Genomic DNA, 16,768 nt, shown 5'->3' with positions numbered 1-16,768 from the left:
TGATGAAATATTGTTTGTAAAAGATCATTTCTGTCTCTGTTTTAGGATGGAAGTCAAAGAAAAAACAGATAAAGTACATTTGTTAAATAATACATTAGCCAATGAACAGAAAAAATCAAGAGAGCTTCAGTGGGCTTTGGAGAAAGAAAAAGCCAAGTTGGAACGTAGTGAAGAAAGGGAAAGAGAAGAACTTGAGGTATGAACACCATTTCTTAAAATAAATTTTTATTGATGTAGTTTGGGTTTTTTCTTTTTTTATATTATGATGGATTCCCCCAGCAACCCACTCCTTCCCTAAGAACATCTCACTTAGCAAATAGTATTTTTTAAAAAGAAAAAAATCAGTACAACTGATTAATGCATTGAAAAATCTGAAAATATGTGCAAAGTTCAACACTGGAGGACTTCCCACTTCTGCAAAATGATTATGGGAGGGGCAGCTAGGTGGCATAGTGGATAAAGCACTGGCCTTGGAGTCAGGAGTACCTGGGTTCAAATCCGACCTCAGGCACTTAATAATTACCTAGCTGTGTGGCCTTGGCCTAGCCACTTAGCCCCATTTGCCTTGCAAAAACCTAAAAATGATTATGGGAGATTTTGCAACATCCACTTCTAATTTTCTTTCCTTTCACGTTGTTGTAATTATTGTATATATTGTTTTCTTGGCTTTGATTAAGAAGCTCTTTTTTTTAAAGTTTGGAATTTTCTTTTTTGGAACATGTTATTCAAGACTATCTTTGTAAGGCATAACAGTTTGGATAATATCCAGCCTATCATTTTATCTAAACTGTATAGCGTCAAAAAAAGTAAAGCATATTAATTAAATTTACCTCAGATAAGTCATATAACAGATTTATTATTCTTAAATCAAGTTACATCATAGAAGATATTATTCTAATGGCTAACTAGTTTCTGACCCTGATTAATTGAAACTTGTTGAAAATAATCAACCTTGTTTTCTCATGTTCAGTCTGAAAATAGAAACTACACTGAGATAGTCTTGCATGTTTATCATATCTATATTAAAAAAGAGTATGAAAAATTATCTTATTAATACAGAATTCTAGTAGACTTCTTAGAAGTATATGAGAGGGGCCACTCAGTGGTGCAATAGATAGAGCTTTGGTCCTGGAGTAGGAGGAACTGAGTTCAAATTCAAACTAGACACTTAATAATTACCTAGCTGTGCGACCTTGGGCAAATCACATAACCGCATTGCCTTACCAAAAAAGAAAAAAAAGAAGTGTATGAGAGGACCCTCCTACTCATCCCTGTAAAGGCAGAGCCCATTGCACCTTCCAGTGGGGCTGGCCCAAGCCCTGCCCACCAGGATTCTAATGACCAAAGGACCCTGAAATCTCTGCTCTGCCACTGGGCCTAAAGATCCACCCTCCAGCTGAACCTTCTCGATGTGCTCTCTCTCACAGTCCAAATGTGAGCTTCTGGAGAGCAGGGACTGCCTCACTTTACTGTTGGTATTCCCAGGACTTAGCCCGTAACTCAGCTTGGGGTGAACACCTAGTCAATGCTTTTCCCCTCCATTCTCAGGTGAAAAACATATTTAGTTATATCCATTTCATGTTTCTTCCTTTTTTGAAGGATAAAAATAATGTTCTCAAAATAATGCTGCCCCAACAAGGTTTTTAACTGAAGTTCTTTGACTTTAACAAATGGCTTCTTAGTTCCCCAGGGAGAATCATTTTTACCTTTGATTCCCCGTCAAAACACTGTTAGGATTAACACTAATTGCTGTATCTTCAAAAAGATGTCTTACTAGTAATAATAATAATTCCATGTTCCTTCATTTTATTTTATTATCCACAAGGATCTAAAATATTCCCTGGAAGGTCAGAAACAAAGGAATGTTCAGTTAAATCAACTTGTGGAACAACAGAAAGTGCTTCTGAGTGATTTGCAGCAGAAAATAGTGTCCCAGGGAACCCTATATGATGCCCAAATATCAGAAGAACGAAGCCAAAAGTCAGAGCTTCAAGGACTCCTTGAATCAGAGAAAGTTCGAGTCCTGGAAATGCAAGAGACCCTTGAGAAGGAAAGAGAATTACATGCCCAGCTTCAGGCTGGTGATGACCATGCACAGGCTACAGCATCCACCTCGGGAGAAGAAGTGCTCCAAGAGCTGCAGAAACAGCTGTATGAGAAACACAACCGCATCGTTGAGCTGGTCAGTGCCATTGAGAAGTATAAGCTGGATGCTTTGCAAATGAGGCAGCAGGTGGAAAAGGACAGGCAAATCCACAGGAAGACGTTGCTCACGGAGCAGCAGGCCAACATTGAGGGACTGACAAAGATACATGAGCTCCAATCAAAAATGGAAGAGCTCCACTGGCAGCTGGAAGAAAAGAGGCAGCAGATTTATAAATTAGAACTTGAAAGGAAGAGATCACAAGAAATTATACAAGAGCTACAGAAACAAGAACGGGAGAAAGAAGAAAAAATGGAAACTGGAAGAGTAGCATATCAGAATCTCAATGAGGTATAGTGCTTCATTATAACTATGTTTTTTGAATGGAATGTTTATGTAATTCTGTGTTCCTAAAATTTGATTAGATGTTGGACAACTTCTGAAAATAGTGAGGCTAATGAGGCCAAGCTATTTAAATTCTTAATTAGAGCTTTATTTTAAAGTGATGGGAAATTGCTTTTCTATTTATTTAAGAAGAAAGCTTAGGTGATATGCTGTATTAATTATTATCTTCTTGATCTTGGTTTGTCAGTCAACCACATGGGACTCATCTAGTGATCGAACAAGAAATTGGGTCCTCCAGCAGAAAATTGAAGGAACTGAAAAAAAAGAATCAAATTATCCTCCACTGATTGAGATGAATGGGGATGGGTCATCTGAAGAGACTCATGAACTAGAGACCATTAGACAAAAGCTGCAGCTCATATCATCCAAACTCCAGCAGCTGACTCACAAAGCCTCTAGCAGGTTTAATAAATATTTTTGACTTTCCAGATAGTGATTTGTAAGCCAGATAAAGTCATATACTGTTGCTAATTAAAATCCATTTTTAATAAATATTTTTGACTTTCCAGATAGTGATTTGTAAGCCAGATACAGTCATATACTGTTGCTAATTAAAATCCATTTTTACATTGTCACATCAGAATAGTGTAATGTTTTTAACTCATCCAAAAATGTATTGTTTTATTGAGGTTTGTTTGTTTTTTAACAAACTCTTGTGACATTTATTTAGGTTTTTTTGGTTAAGAAATGTAGTACAATTAAAAATAAATTATGTAAAGTTTTAGCCTAAAGGGAACTTGTGAGAAGGAAGTATGTGGTTTTGGTTGTCAAATTTAAAGAGTTTAACAACCCAAATTAATAGAATGAAACCATGAGGGTGTTTTTCTTTTCATTACAGATTACAGTTTGAAGCAACAGATGATGAAGATTTTATTTGGGTCCAGAAAAATATTGATCTCGTTCTTTTACAATTACAAAAGTTTGCTGAATTATCCCAGCAAGGAGAGGTGAGGTGTTTGGGGGTTTTTTTGTTTTTGTTTTTGTTTTTTTTAGCCATTTACAAAGCCTTGTGAACTTTAGTTTTATCAGGAAATTTTAGGGATCTTTTGAAATTAGCAGTGTAGGGACAGCTAGGTGGTGAAGTTGGTTAGAGCACCGGCCCTGGAGTCAGGGGTTCAAATCCAGCCCCAGGCACTTAATAATTATCTAGCTGTGTGACCTTAGGTAAATCACTCTTAACCCCACTGCCTTAAATAAAAATTTTTTTAAAAAGAGATTAGCAGTGTAATCTATCCCTGAAAACTTTTACCTTTTGATGTTTTGGGTGTTTATTGGCAAGGCAGTGGGGTTAAGTGACTTGTCCAAGGTCTAAGCTATGTCTGAAGCTGAATCTGAACTCAGATGCTTCTGACTCCAGGACCAATCAGTGCTCTATCCACCGTGACACCTAGTTGCCCTTTAATGTATTTTTTTTTTTTTACTGTATTACTTCTTGGTGTTTCTTCAAATTGACAAAGAAGGAACAGCAAAGATTTACAGAACAGGCAGATATTAGTTGTCTTTATGTAGCTTCCACTTTTCTTTCACTATATGGAACAGAACTATTCTGTAGACATTGACATAAGGCAGAGAATGTACTTTATACCTAATCCCTTCAATCTTTGCTTCTTATCCTTTGTTTTCTTGCTAAAATAGCTTTGGGGGATTTTTCTGATGAATGTGAAGAGAATAGTCATCTATTTTGTTATTTGCTCTTGAATCAGTTAAAAAGTTTAGTTTGTGATGATGATGAATAAAACTAGTGGTTAAAGTTTAGAATGATCTAAATTTCATTTATCTGTAGCATCCCTCTTTTTCATGAACATGAATAATTGAGAGCAATTCACCTTATCCCTAGATTTAACTTTATATTGCACAATTTGTCCTATTGCACAAAATACAGTAGTTTTCCTTGTTTATGGAATATCCAGTTGACAGTAAAATTTTAAACTCCTCCTGAAAATATGATCACATTGTATTTTGTTCCTCTCATTTCATGTCACTTTTTGCCTTTCTAGCCCACTTTAGTATCACCAGGCATTTCCTGTAGTTCATTGACTGAACGATTACTAAGACAAAATGCTCAGCTGACAGGACACATCAGCCAGTTGACTGAGGAGAAAAATGATTTGAGGAATGTGATGATGAAGCTGGAAGAGGAGATCAGGTGGTTTCGACAGACAAGACCCTGTTGCGACTATGTATGTCTTGTATCAGTGTATTAGAAATGTTCTAAGTTGTATTTTCTGATAGTATATTAAAGAGTCTTAACTTTTCTTCCTACCTCATCCAGGTACAGTTTTTTGTTTGGTTGGGGGTTTTTTTGAGAGGAGGGGGTCCAGAAATGTGATTTTATCAGTGTAGAGAGTTTCCATCGAATAACTTCTTCAGATTGGCACCATCTTGGGAATTTAGAGTATGAAAGTGATATCTGGTTGGTGCCTCCCAGGGCCTCCCTTGTAAGAAGGAAGGCCAGGGTCAACCAGAATTCATTTTTTCTCCTCACCACAGGCATCACTGACTTATCACCACCATACTTTCTCTAACCATCCTCCTTCCCTCTCTCCAACTTCCAAAACTGTTGCTTCCCCATTCAAACATAAGCTCCTTGAGGGCAGGAATTATTCTCCTTTCTGCTTGTGTTTGTATTCCCAGTGCTTATCATAGTCCCTGGAAACAATAACCCCTTAACTAAGCTCTGGTTGACTTGATTTATCTTTAGGAAATATAGTAAGTGGTAAAGGCAGCCCTGGTACCCAAAGGTGCATGTGCCAGTTTGCTAAGCTCTTCCTTATCATAACACATACATTCTAGGTAGATTCTTTTATCACACCAAAAAAAATGTAAGCTAAAGTATCTTGTAGATCCTAGTGAGATTTTTTTAATGGAAAAAAACAAAACAGGAAAATAAAATATTGGTTTAGACAGTGATTTCTTTTAATCACAGAAAGAATTCAAAAGTCAACCTGATAAACATTAGAAAGCCTCCCAATCAACTTAAAAAAGCTTGGCAAGTGATCGAACTAAGCAAATAACCCCAAGGATTTTTAAGGATAAAAAAGAACATGGACAACTTACAAAAGAAAAATGGAAAAGATTAGCCAAGACTCTTCTAAGAAACTGCTTCCTTCATCAAGGAGGCTAGAAATAGCTCACTTGAACTCTTAACATCCTGATCCTAGAAGTGTTTGTTAAGGAATTAGAAATGAGACTAAAAAAGAACCAAGGCAGGAACAGCGACAGGATTGGGCAATTGGCTGTCAAAGAGATTCATATGAGACAGTCCAGCTCAAACATAAAGTATTTGAAGCCAAGGGAAGATATTAAAAGTTTTGGGGGGGGGATTAAAAGCAAAATGTCACAGAAGACTGTATATTACCATCACAGTTGAAGAGGGATCCCTTGAATGGTTATTACCTTGTGCAAGCTGAATCAAGAAGGGGAATGTGGCAGACTCCTGGAAGAGATCAACAACCTCTCGAGAATTTGTCCCAACTATCATAAAGAAAAGACCAAGTCAGTGAAAATCATCTGAGACCCAGATTACTACATGCAGTGAAATGTGCAACCTAAAGAGCTCTCCAAGTAGAAAAGTGGATGAACAGACCAACAGATCAACCAGTCAATCTCCTAGGCATGTGGGCCATGGAAATATTATGCCAAGGCCAGAACTAAGCAGAAGGAATCAAGTGTTTGCCCTAGAACACATTCAGTAGATCACAGAGCTCCATTAATAATTCCAAACTCCTGGAACCAAAAGCTCATCTTTTAATACTAATATTCTACTAGTGTTGCAGTGTAACTGTGAGTCATGGAATCCTGCAGTCTCTAAAGAATTAAACATTAGTATAACTGAGGGCAAGAGAGAGATGCCTGGTGGATATGAGACAAGCTACAACATAACAAATCAGAACTAGAGTAAAGGCTCTCATTAGAAACATTTTTGATCAAAAACAAAAAAGAAGATGGGTTGATCCTATGATGAGAATAAAGAAGACCTGAAGGTTCTCCTTGTATTCTCACAATGTCAGGAATGAGTAAGGAAAGGCCCAGCTCACTGAGTTAAATTCAGTGTGGCAAATTCATGAAAGAGAGGAGTAAGAGTTATATAAGATGGACATTTATGGAGGTGCCAAGATCTGAATCAGTAGAGGGAATATCCACATTGATGAGATCTCAAAAACATTTGGATATATGGTGGATTTATTTAATTACTTAAGAATAACTATCAGAAAATACAGTGTTTAATGATAATGCAGTAATAATGATGCATTATTGTAGTATAATTTTAATGGAGAATAAAAATGTACAAGTGTCAAATGGTCAAGGATAGGAATGGACATTTTGCAAAAGAGGAAACACATTATACAAAAATACTTGAAAAATCTCATTAATTAAGCAAAGCAAAGCCAATTGACACATCTCTGAGATGCCTTCCTATTCCATAGGAACAAGAACCCTGGATTTGCAGGCAGAGACATGAATAGAACTTCAGACTTGGTGACATTTGAATTCAAATCAACCTCAGACACTTATTAGTTGTGTGACCCTGGGCAAGTCACTTAATCCCTATTTTCCTTAATTCCTCTCCTGTAAAGTGGGGATATACAGGAGAAAGAAATGGCAAACCATTTCAGTATCTTTGCTAAGAAACCACCACAGACAAGGGATCTCAATGAGTTAGACTAGACCAAATATAGCGACAGCAACAGATGGCAAGATGGAAAGACTCTTGACTTCTTTGGGATTCAGTTTTCTCTATAAAATGAGGGGTTTGTAAAGAGATAACCATTGGGCATTAAGATAGCAAAAATTAATATAAAAATGATGTAATTCAGTTTTTACTGGAATGTGAGGAAATTGGTACTCTGATAGAAGACCAGCAGTGTAGATTAATATAATTTATTGTAGAGCCCTAAGACAGTAGACCATGAGAGTCCCAAATTGATGATTCCCTTTGACCCTGCAGTCATTCTCTTGGTGATCTATCCTAAAGAATTCATTTTTATGACCACATAAAATGTGTTCCTTGTAACAGTTATGAGCTGATAACTTTGTAAAGTTCCAGTAATGGGGATCTGGCTGAAAAATTTTGGAGTGGTATATGCATGGTTGCCCTGAGGAAGGCTGCATCTAGCTCTCAGAGTTGTTGTGAAGATCAAATGTGATAATATTTGTAAAAAAGTGCTTAGTACCTTACCTGGTATGTAGGAGTATGTATGTTATTCCCCCATATTAAAAATGACAGAAGAGTCATAAGACAGAATTTATTTTGAGAAAAACATCTTAAGTATATTGTTCATCAGGAACAAGTTAAATATTCAACAGAAATTTTATGGAAAGCCTAAGAGATTGATAATAAAAATCATTGAATGAAAAACTATGAAATAAGAAGAAAAGGTGTAAAAGTCGTAAATAAATGTGTTCTCTCTACAGTCTTCTCGACATCCATTCAATCACGGTACTAACATTGAAGCAGTTATTGCTTCTGAGAAAGAAATCTGGAACAGAGAAAAACTGGCTCTACAGAAGAAATTGAAACGGGCTGAAGCCGAAGTCTGCAAACTGAAGGCTGAGCTAAGGAATGAAGCTTTGTTGCAAGACTTGAACCCCAGTTCAGAAAATGCCACTTTAAAGGTAAGGGGATTTTTTGTTCTTGTTGTTTTATTACTCAGTGATCCCATTAACTTTTTTCTCTTCTTTGTGCCTTTGCTTGATCAATAATCTCTTCTCGTGAATCTTTATTTACTCCCTGCCTGTTTGGTGCTTCCTCTCAATATAAAAACAGCTTCATGTCTCCCCAGTATTAAAAAAAACAAACAAATAAATAAAAACTCCCTTATCCCTTAATCAAACTTCCCCTTAGAAGTCAGAAATCTACAAAGAGGAGACAATACATACTGTTTATATTTTTTTAGCCTCCCTTCAAGAAAACCTTTTCCAAGAACAGTAACAATTCTATTTATCATTAAATCCAGTAACTTTTTCAGTCTTTACCATTATGACTTTGCAAGGGTTTGTTGTATGAAAAGGGCTTTGTCAGGTCAAGAGTGTTATAAAAATCATGTGGGTTTGGGTTTTTTGTTTTTTTTTTTATAAATTTGTTCATTTTACCAATTGCATGCAAAGATAGTTTTCAAAAGTCAATTTTTTTTTGTAAGATTTGGAGTTCTACATTTTTCTCCCTCCCTCCTTCCCCTGATATTGAGTAATCTGATATAGGTTATATATGTGAAACTATGTTAAACATATTTCCATGTTAGACAAAAAAATGAGTGTTTTTCTTCCTTTGGTTTTCATGACATTGCAATCTTTGGATTCTTTTCTTCCCTCACAGAATTTCACAAGGTATCTATCTGACTTAACACAAAGTAGAGTAAGAATCCTTTAGAAACCTTTTTCCCTGGTGTGGCTAGGTGGCATAGTGGATAAAGCTCCAGCCCTGGAGTCAGGAGTACCTGGGTTCAAATCTGGTCTCAAACACTTAATCATTACCTAGCTGTGTGGCCTTGGGCAAGCCACTTAACCCCATTTGCGTTACAAAAAAAAAACCTAAAAAGAAACTTTTTTCCCTGAGAACTCCTCTGATCAATAGTTGTTGGAGACCTCTCTAATGAGGAGAGAAACGCGACTTCCCAAGGGAGTTCATCCCACTTGTATATTGCTCTAGTATTTAAGAAGTTGTTCCAGAAATCAATTCTAGTTGTTTTTTATTAACTTCCATTCATTGCCTCTAATACTTCCCTCTGAGACTAAGCAGAACAAACCCAATCCCTCTTCCAAGACACCTCTTCAGATTTTTAAAGGTATCTATGTCTGCCCTAAATTTTCTCTTTTTTTGGCTCCTTTCATTTTGCCTTATATGGTATGTAATCATGTAAGCCTCTTTTGATATTATCTCAAAGTCTTTCACCATTCTAGTCATCCTTCTCTGGACACTTTCCAGTTGATTAGTGTCCATACCAAAATGATGTAGTATCCATAAAGGAACACAGTATTCTGGATTTGATATGACCAAGGGAGACTCCAGTGGCTCTATTTCCTCCCTAATAGGGTTCTCTCTATGTGGCCTAAAATAGTATTAATTTTTTTGACAGCCATATCAGCCATATCACAGTCACAACTATATTTCCAGGCAACTAGAATTCCCATACCTTTTTTTAAACCAACTACTTCCTAATCATATCACCTCCATCTTGTACACATGAGGCTATTTTTTAATTAGCATGTAGAATTTTACATCTGTCCTATTAAATTCCATTACATTATGACCAGACTAACATTTTAGTTTGTTGAGACATTTGATAGAACTCTGTATTCTAATGTTAGCTACCCTTACTAGGTTTATGTCATCTGCAAATTTAATATGTCAATGATGCCTTGATTTAAGTCATACCAACAAGTTTAGGACCAAACAGAAATCCCTAAGAGACTAAAAGTTGACATCACATCTGTTAATGCATACTTTGGGGGCCATCGAGTCATTTAACTACTTCTCATTCTGCTTGTGTTATTGTCTAATCTTTATTTCCTCATCTCTTCCCTAAGAAAAACAGGAATTTGTCCAGTGCTTTGCAAAAAAATATAGATTCACTATTCCCTTCATGTATACCATGTAAGAATCACATCAAAAAAGAAAATTAGATTAGTATGGCATCCCTGCTCTTAATGGAGCCAGACTGAATGTTTTTGTGATCACAGATTCCTTTTCTGTATGTCCACTAACTATCTTTTCAATAATCTATTCTAGAAGTTTGCCAAGAGTTAATGTCAGTCCTAATATGGAAATATGTTTAATAACATAGTAACCTCTATCAGATTACTCACTGTCAAGGGGAAGAGGTAAGGAAGGGAAAGAAAGAGAAAAATGTGGAACTCAAAATCTTACCAAAAAATGTTGAAAACTTATCAACAATGCATATGGTTGAAATAATGTATAATTAATTTTTTTTTTAAAAAGAATTAATGTTAATCTAACTGGTCAGTAGTTCTTTTCTCCATCCCCACTGTAAATATTGGTACATTTGCCTTCCTCTAGTCCTTCAGTGAATCAGGGGGCATGTCAGAGGCCTTCCTTGTATACAGCACTGGATCAGGTGCTAGAGAGACATTCTCCCACATTCCTTCAGACAACCCCCCACGGTGAGGGACTATCAGTTGCTTCAGTATGCTAGGCCCAGCACAAAGTTTATTCCAGGACTAGAAACTTGAGCTCTTAAAGGGGCTGAAAGTGTTTCCTTACTAGCATCCTTTTTCTACTTGGATTTCAACTCCCCATAAGGTATTTTATTCTTTCCTGACCTGACCAAAGATCGTTCTCCTTGACAGCAAAAACAGATTCAAAATATGAGTTGAGCAGTTCTGCCTTCTATTCATTATTCATCATCATCATCATCATCATCATCATCCTACATACTCTAAATAATTGTCCTATCTTGAACATCCTCTTTTCTTTATAGCAAAAACAAAACACACACGCACACACACAACTTTAGTTTTTCTGAGTTTAGCAATTCTGAAGCTGTTGAATACCTTTGTTTCCATTTTCTGTTTTTGCCTTTTTTAAAAATTTCATGTGGTGTGGTGTAGCAGCTAGGTGGTGCAGGGGATAGAGCACCAGCCCTGGAGTCAGGAGGACCTGAGTTCAAATCCAGCCTCAGACACTTAATAATTACCTAGCTGTGTGGCCTTGGGCAAGCCACTTAACCTCATTGCCTTGCAAAAAAAAAAAATCCTAAAAATTAAAAAAAAAATTTCATGAGGTGAATAAATTCTTAGCAAATCACATAGATAATCTCTTTTGGAACTTTTTCTCTTTTTTTCCTCCTCAGAGTTGCTTTTCTATGTATTGAGCATTTCATTCTGAAAAATTTCCCATCTTTCCTGTGACTGATTTCCCCAATAATCTATTAGGCCAATGATGACCTGCCTATCCTTTCTCACAACCCTTTCAAATCTACTCTCATCAGAATTTGAAATGTCTTTTTTTCTCTTCTATTCCTATACCTTAAATTCTAAGAGTATTCTCACTTCTCCCACAAGTTTCCCATGGTTTCCACCATAAGAACCATTTTCTTCTGGTGACAATCAGAGCCAGAATGAAAGTTAATATGTAATGATATTCCATCCCTCATCCTCTCCTCTACCCTTATATTCTTTTTGAATAAGGGAGGTGTTATTCCATCATAACAAATAATGAAACCTGTTTCCCCCACATTTCAACAATACCTTTGAAATCAAATTTGCTTTTTTCCCCTCAGGATTTCTAGTTCTCCTTCTGATTACCAGTAATTGAGGCCAGAAGCTTGACTGAGACTGCTTCCCTGTTCTTCTTCTTCCTTCCCATAGCTCTTTTCCTTCTAACTTAATGTATATATCTGAATGATTTTCTCATTCCCCTTTACTTTTCACTTCAAAACTCTTTTGATTAGATTTGCTGACTCCTAGTAGATACATTAGACCAGTCCTTTTTAAGGTACTCCACATTCCTATTTAAGAAACTGCCATTTCTACATTTTAATCACTGGTCCTAGAATCCAGATTGCATTTTCAGAAACCATTTTATTAATCGCTTTTAAATTGCCTTCCTTCCCTCTCTCCTTTTCATTTGTTAAACCTGAATGATTCTCTAGGTTTTCTATCTTTGGCCCTTTTTTCTTCTCTCTGAATATCATCTCCCTTAGGGATTCTGTGTGGTCTCCAGTTCAGTCTTTTCTTCAGGGACAACCCAGGAGGAAGCCCTTCTGAGGAGGTTTCCTCAGATTTGTCATAGAATGTATACATTCTCTTTGATGACAAGCTTCTAATAAGTTCCTAAGTTAGCATTATAGGTGTTTTTATCCTCATTCACAGTTTGGTTAACTCAGGTTTAGGGAAAAATGATGGTACACAGCTAAGAGACTTGGAAGGTCCCTTCTGTTTTCAAGATCAGCCTTCTGTCTGTCTCTCTCTCTCTCTCTCTCTCTCTCTCTCTCCACTATTAGATTTGGAAGCTCTTTCTCCACTCAACACTCTATAACTACAATTTACAAGAACACTTTATATGCTTTATTAATATCTTTCCCTGTCTTTCTTTAAATTTAGAGAATTTATGGTAAATATTTGAGAGCAGAAAGTTTTCGGAAAGCTCTCATCTATCAGAAGAACTACCTGCTGCTGTTGCTCGGTGGCTTCCAAGAGTGTGAAGATGCTACTCTGGCCCTCATTGCACGAATGGGTGGGCAGCTGTCCTGCACAGATCTCACAGTCATCACAAACCAATCCAAAGGTTTCACCAGGTTTCGGTCTGTCGTTAGAGTGTCTATTGCAATTTCAAGGTATTAACTCTCTGGAAGTTGAAGCATTTAGAAATAAGTCTCTCTTTTATCTAAATTCATTCATTATTGTAACATTTGGCACCCCCCCCCCCCAATACTGAGAACACTTGATTTCTTCCAGGGTTTTTCTGCCTATGTCCAGTAGTTGCCTCCCATTAGTTCTTGTGGTTCTTCACAGGATAAATGTTGCCCTTTTTTTTATTACCAGAAATACTCTCCTTAAATAACATTATGAACTAGATAATTTGTTTTTGCCACTCCTATGATCTTGACCCTGGTTTTCAGAGCCCCACCAATATTCCTCATGATCTCCATCCCTCCTGATCTGTCCCAAGCTTTCATGCTCCTCTGTTACTAAGCCTCCCAGGGGAGACCTCCCTGGCCCGCTGCTGATCTGCACCTTCTCTGGGACCACCTAAGAATTGAAAGGCTTTCCAAGGCAGGACCAGAAGCTCAGGGGCAGCTCTCTATCCACTCTGCCACGATGCTTCTCTTAGTAAACTGTAGAAGAAGTGATGTTATGAAATAGTCACTTTGCAGAGAGATGCCCTGCCAGCCAGCCTCCATCCCTAATCATAATTACCATTGGCCTAAGCATTCAAGTCTGACAGCAAGGAACAGAGAGTAGGAACCTTAGACACAAAAGCTCTGAGCCCTCGGAATGTAACTCTTCTTCCAAAAAGCCTTATTGAGTCTAGTTGGGTCTCCTGGTAACAGAACTCCTACATGAGAAAGGTCAGCTTCAGCTTCCGTTCCATTCACCTTCCCCTCACTGTCCTTTCCCACCAACTGCCACTGTTTATAAGTTGACTTATTCCCAGTGCCAAGCTGTTTCTTGAAAGGGCTTTACTCTCTTTAAATTTTCTTTTATTGCCGTGCCTAGATCCCTTCTGAGGCTTTGGAATCTCCCCTTTAGTCAGACTTTTTAAAGTTACTTTGAACATAAAAATAAGAGAACTGTAATAGAAAGGATATTGGAATGGAATTTTTTTAAGGATATCTGTCATCTAAGCCCAGCTGACAAGATAAACTTTGGGGGCCTCAGTTTCCTACTCTGTATAAATTGAAGCTTTTCCCTCCAAATTTCTACCTCTAAAATCTTGTGATGTTTAAAAACTATTAGAATAGTTTCTTCAAAATGGCCATTTTAGGGGCAGCTAGGTGATACAGTGGATACAGCACCAGCCCTGGAGTCAGGGCCTGAGTGCAGATCTAGCCTTGCACTCTTGACACTTACCAGTTGTTTGACCCTGGGCAAGTCACTTAACCTTACCCCCCCCAAAAAAAAGGCTTTTTTCATCTTAATAGCCTATAAAGGATGAAAGGAATTTTCATTTAATCTAACCCTCTTCTTTTGTAGTTGATGAAAATGAAACCCGAAAAGCTGAGGTCCCAGCCCCTGTACCAGTGACAAAGCTGGCCTAGAAGCCAGTCCTCTTCATTAACTCTCAGACCTGTTTTTTTCCAATAACATGAATAAAACTTGCTTCAACTGTAGTATTTTATGCCTCTTATTTGTCTGTGTGTGTGTCCTGACTCATTCATTTCTAGACCAGTGTGGTGCTGTTATCGTAGGCTCAGAGCAGGGCCAGCTCCTTGCCCTCAGGCAGGTTAGTGGCCAGCAGATTCTTGGGCCCCTTTGGGGATGACTCCCCAGGCCAGGCGGATGTCAGCCTCTTGGCTTTGGCGGGAACAGTCATGGTCATGGATCCTATGGGACACTTGAATGCAGACCTATGCCTCCAGGTGGAGGGGGTTAGATGTGGGTCACCTGTCTCTGTTCTTTGCCCTTTGATTCCCTTTTTTTGGTCTGTTCTTTTCTCTCGCATTATTTTCCCACTTTTCTCTTTCATTGCTTCTCCTTTATTCTTTGCATTTCCTCTAACCTCTTAATTCCTCATTTTTCTTCTCTTTCCCTGAGTTCCATGTTCACTCTTATCTATTTTTCAGGCATAAAACTGAGGGAAAAAAAAACAAACTTTTTTTATGTTAATAGAGAAAGGGTGGCAGATAATGGGTGGTAGAGATAGTAAAGATGCTACCTGGAGAGAACAGGTACCAATGACCTGGGCCCCTTTTTTGTACCTTTGTGAAGATTTCCATAAGCCAGGGAACATTTGTGCAAATAAAGGCTATGTTAGTGTGTAGTTACACTGAAACTGATTTTGTATGTGGTTTTAAATTTTTGTATAGTAAGTTTACTTTCAAGCTATCTTCCCTGGTTTTTGACTTAGACACTTTCTATTTAATTTTTTCTTTTTTTTAGAATGAAGTTCCTGGTTCGCAGATGGCATCGGGTGACAGGCTCTTCCATTAATATCAATAGGGATGGTTTTGGACAGCATCCAGGTAAAAACAAAACAAGCTTCCTTGTGGTTCTTTCAAATTACTGTTTTGTGATACTGATTAAAGCAGCACCCATCTGATGGCTGTCTCTCCAGACAGTTTTGAAAACTTGCAGCCAAGGTTTTGCCTGGAGAACAGCCTAGGTTGGGCTCCAGACCACTAGATGGACAAGAAAGGAGGGGGAGAGCTGGTGTACAGGCCATCTCCTGAGCTCGTAGAGGGTCAGTTATGGCCCCAGAGGACATAGGAACAATGATCAGATGTCACAGAAAGGCCAAGTCATCTCAGTATCCAGACATGGGGAAGGCGCTGACCTTGGGGTCTTGAGGCAGGGACCTGCGGACACTCTGCATCCACTCCTCTGCCTGCTGGCCTCTTTTAAGGCAGTGTACTACACTGAGTTCTCATCTACACTTTTGTGTAGACATTGCTTAGTGACAGCAGGCCATATTTCTCTGTTTCATGATGACCGCTAACACCTTGAAGTCTTCATTATCCCTTGAAATGCTGAGTGAAGAGGAGTGAAAAGGCAGCGACTCTGAAAGGACAGCTTATGGCCTGAGGCAAGGTCAAGACCACTCAGGCCTGGGCAGGGGCCCAGGTGACCCCAGAGCTCCCAAAGGGGATGGTCCTGAGTGAGCCACAAGGACAAGTTCTCAACTGGGGGCTCTCAGTGGAAATGTTAAAATGCATCTGAAGGCCGAATGAGTCTTCTTACCACCACTACCCCCCAATTAATTGAAAATAGAAAAGGAATTTTTAGTAAGAATGAAGAATCATGTCAGCTTCAGCAGCCTTCTCACATAGAATGATCTTTATTTTCTCTGCAAGGTACGTTTTGGGTCACCTTAGGCCCAGAGAAGAGTGATCCCTTCTGTCCTCCTGGCAGCCTGGAGCTGACTGGAGAGCAGAGACATCCCTCTTTCCGGTCAAGGTCCGATTTGGACTGCCCCAGGTCCCCATTGCACTTTCAACACAGGTAAGACGATCAAATCTGCCTCAGCGAGGAAGATTATTCCTCTTGAACAGAAAAGACAGCCAGCAGGACTTGGCAAAAATAGTGCTTCTCAGACCAGATTTTTATTATTTCTTTAAAAGCCTGTTTCTCCTCTCTGATTTCTTATTTATCCAAAGGCAAGTTCAGTTTCATCAGTATAATTTGTGCCTCTTTAAGCCCACTACAGATATAAAAGTACATCTGCTTGCTTTCAAAAGCAGTGATTTGACTCAATGTGATCATGGCTTCCTTCCTCATCTTCACCTAGGGGTGACCTGGCTTCTCTAAGGTTAGGCCACTGAAAGCCCGAACTTTTTGCAGGTTCTGCCAGGGGCAGGGACAGATCCTTATCCTTACCTGAAGGAGACCTAGTCCTGGGATTTAGCCTCTGGTCCTTCTCCCCCAATTCATGGAGCCAGCCAGTTTTATTGCATTACTTGCCCCGTGGCGGGAGTGGGCAGCATTGTGTGTAGACTTGAAGCTAAAACAATAGGCGCCTGCCCATCAAGGGCTAGTTGTCCATGGATGTAGACAACACCCAGAAAACTAGGGAAGCCTGAACAGGAATGTTTCTATTTTGTG

The 16,768-nt window shown here is 38.4% G+C and overlaps 1 protein-coding gene across 1 annotated transcript in view; it reads left to right on the top strand.

The window, feature by feature from the left end:
• The window catches only part of AKAP9 (A-kinase anchoring protein 9), a 173,428-nt gene that overhangs the window by 153,447 nt on the left and 3,213 nt on the right, over positions 1 to 16,768 (top strand). The window contains 9 exon segments of the mRNA XM_074192845.1: positions 46 to 196; positions 1,826 to 2,494; positions 2,736 to 2,950; positions 3,387 to 3,495; positions 4,546 to 4,728; positions 7,964 to 8,164; positions 12,611 to 12,843; positions 15,110 to 15,192; positions 16,021 to 16,168. Coding sequence (XP_074048946.1) covers positions 46 to 196; positions 1,826 to 2,494; positions 2,736 to 2,950; positions 3,387 to 3,495; positions 4,546 to 4,728; positions 7,964 to 8,164; positions 12,611 to 12,843; positions 15,110 to 15,192; positions 16,021 to 16,168 — 1,992 coding nt within the window.

Source organism: Macrotis lagotis, chromosome 7 (assembly GCF_037893015.1).
Source record: "Macrotis lagotis isolate mMagLag1 chromosome 7, bilby.v1.9.chrom.fasta, whole genome shotgun sequence".
Taxonomy (NCBI): domain Eukaryota; kingdom Metazoa; phylum Chordata; class Mammalia; order Peramelemorphia; family Peramelidae; genus Macrotis; species Macrotis lagotis.
Note: the sequence above shows the minus strand (reverse complement) of the source record. Positions and strands in the feature narration are given on the sequence as shown.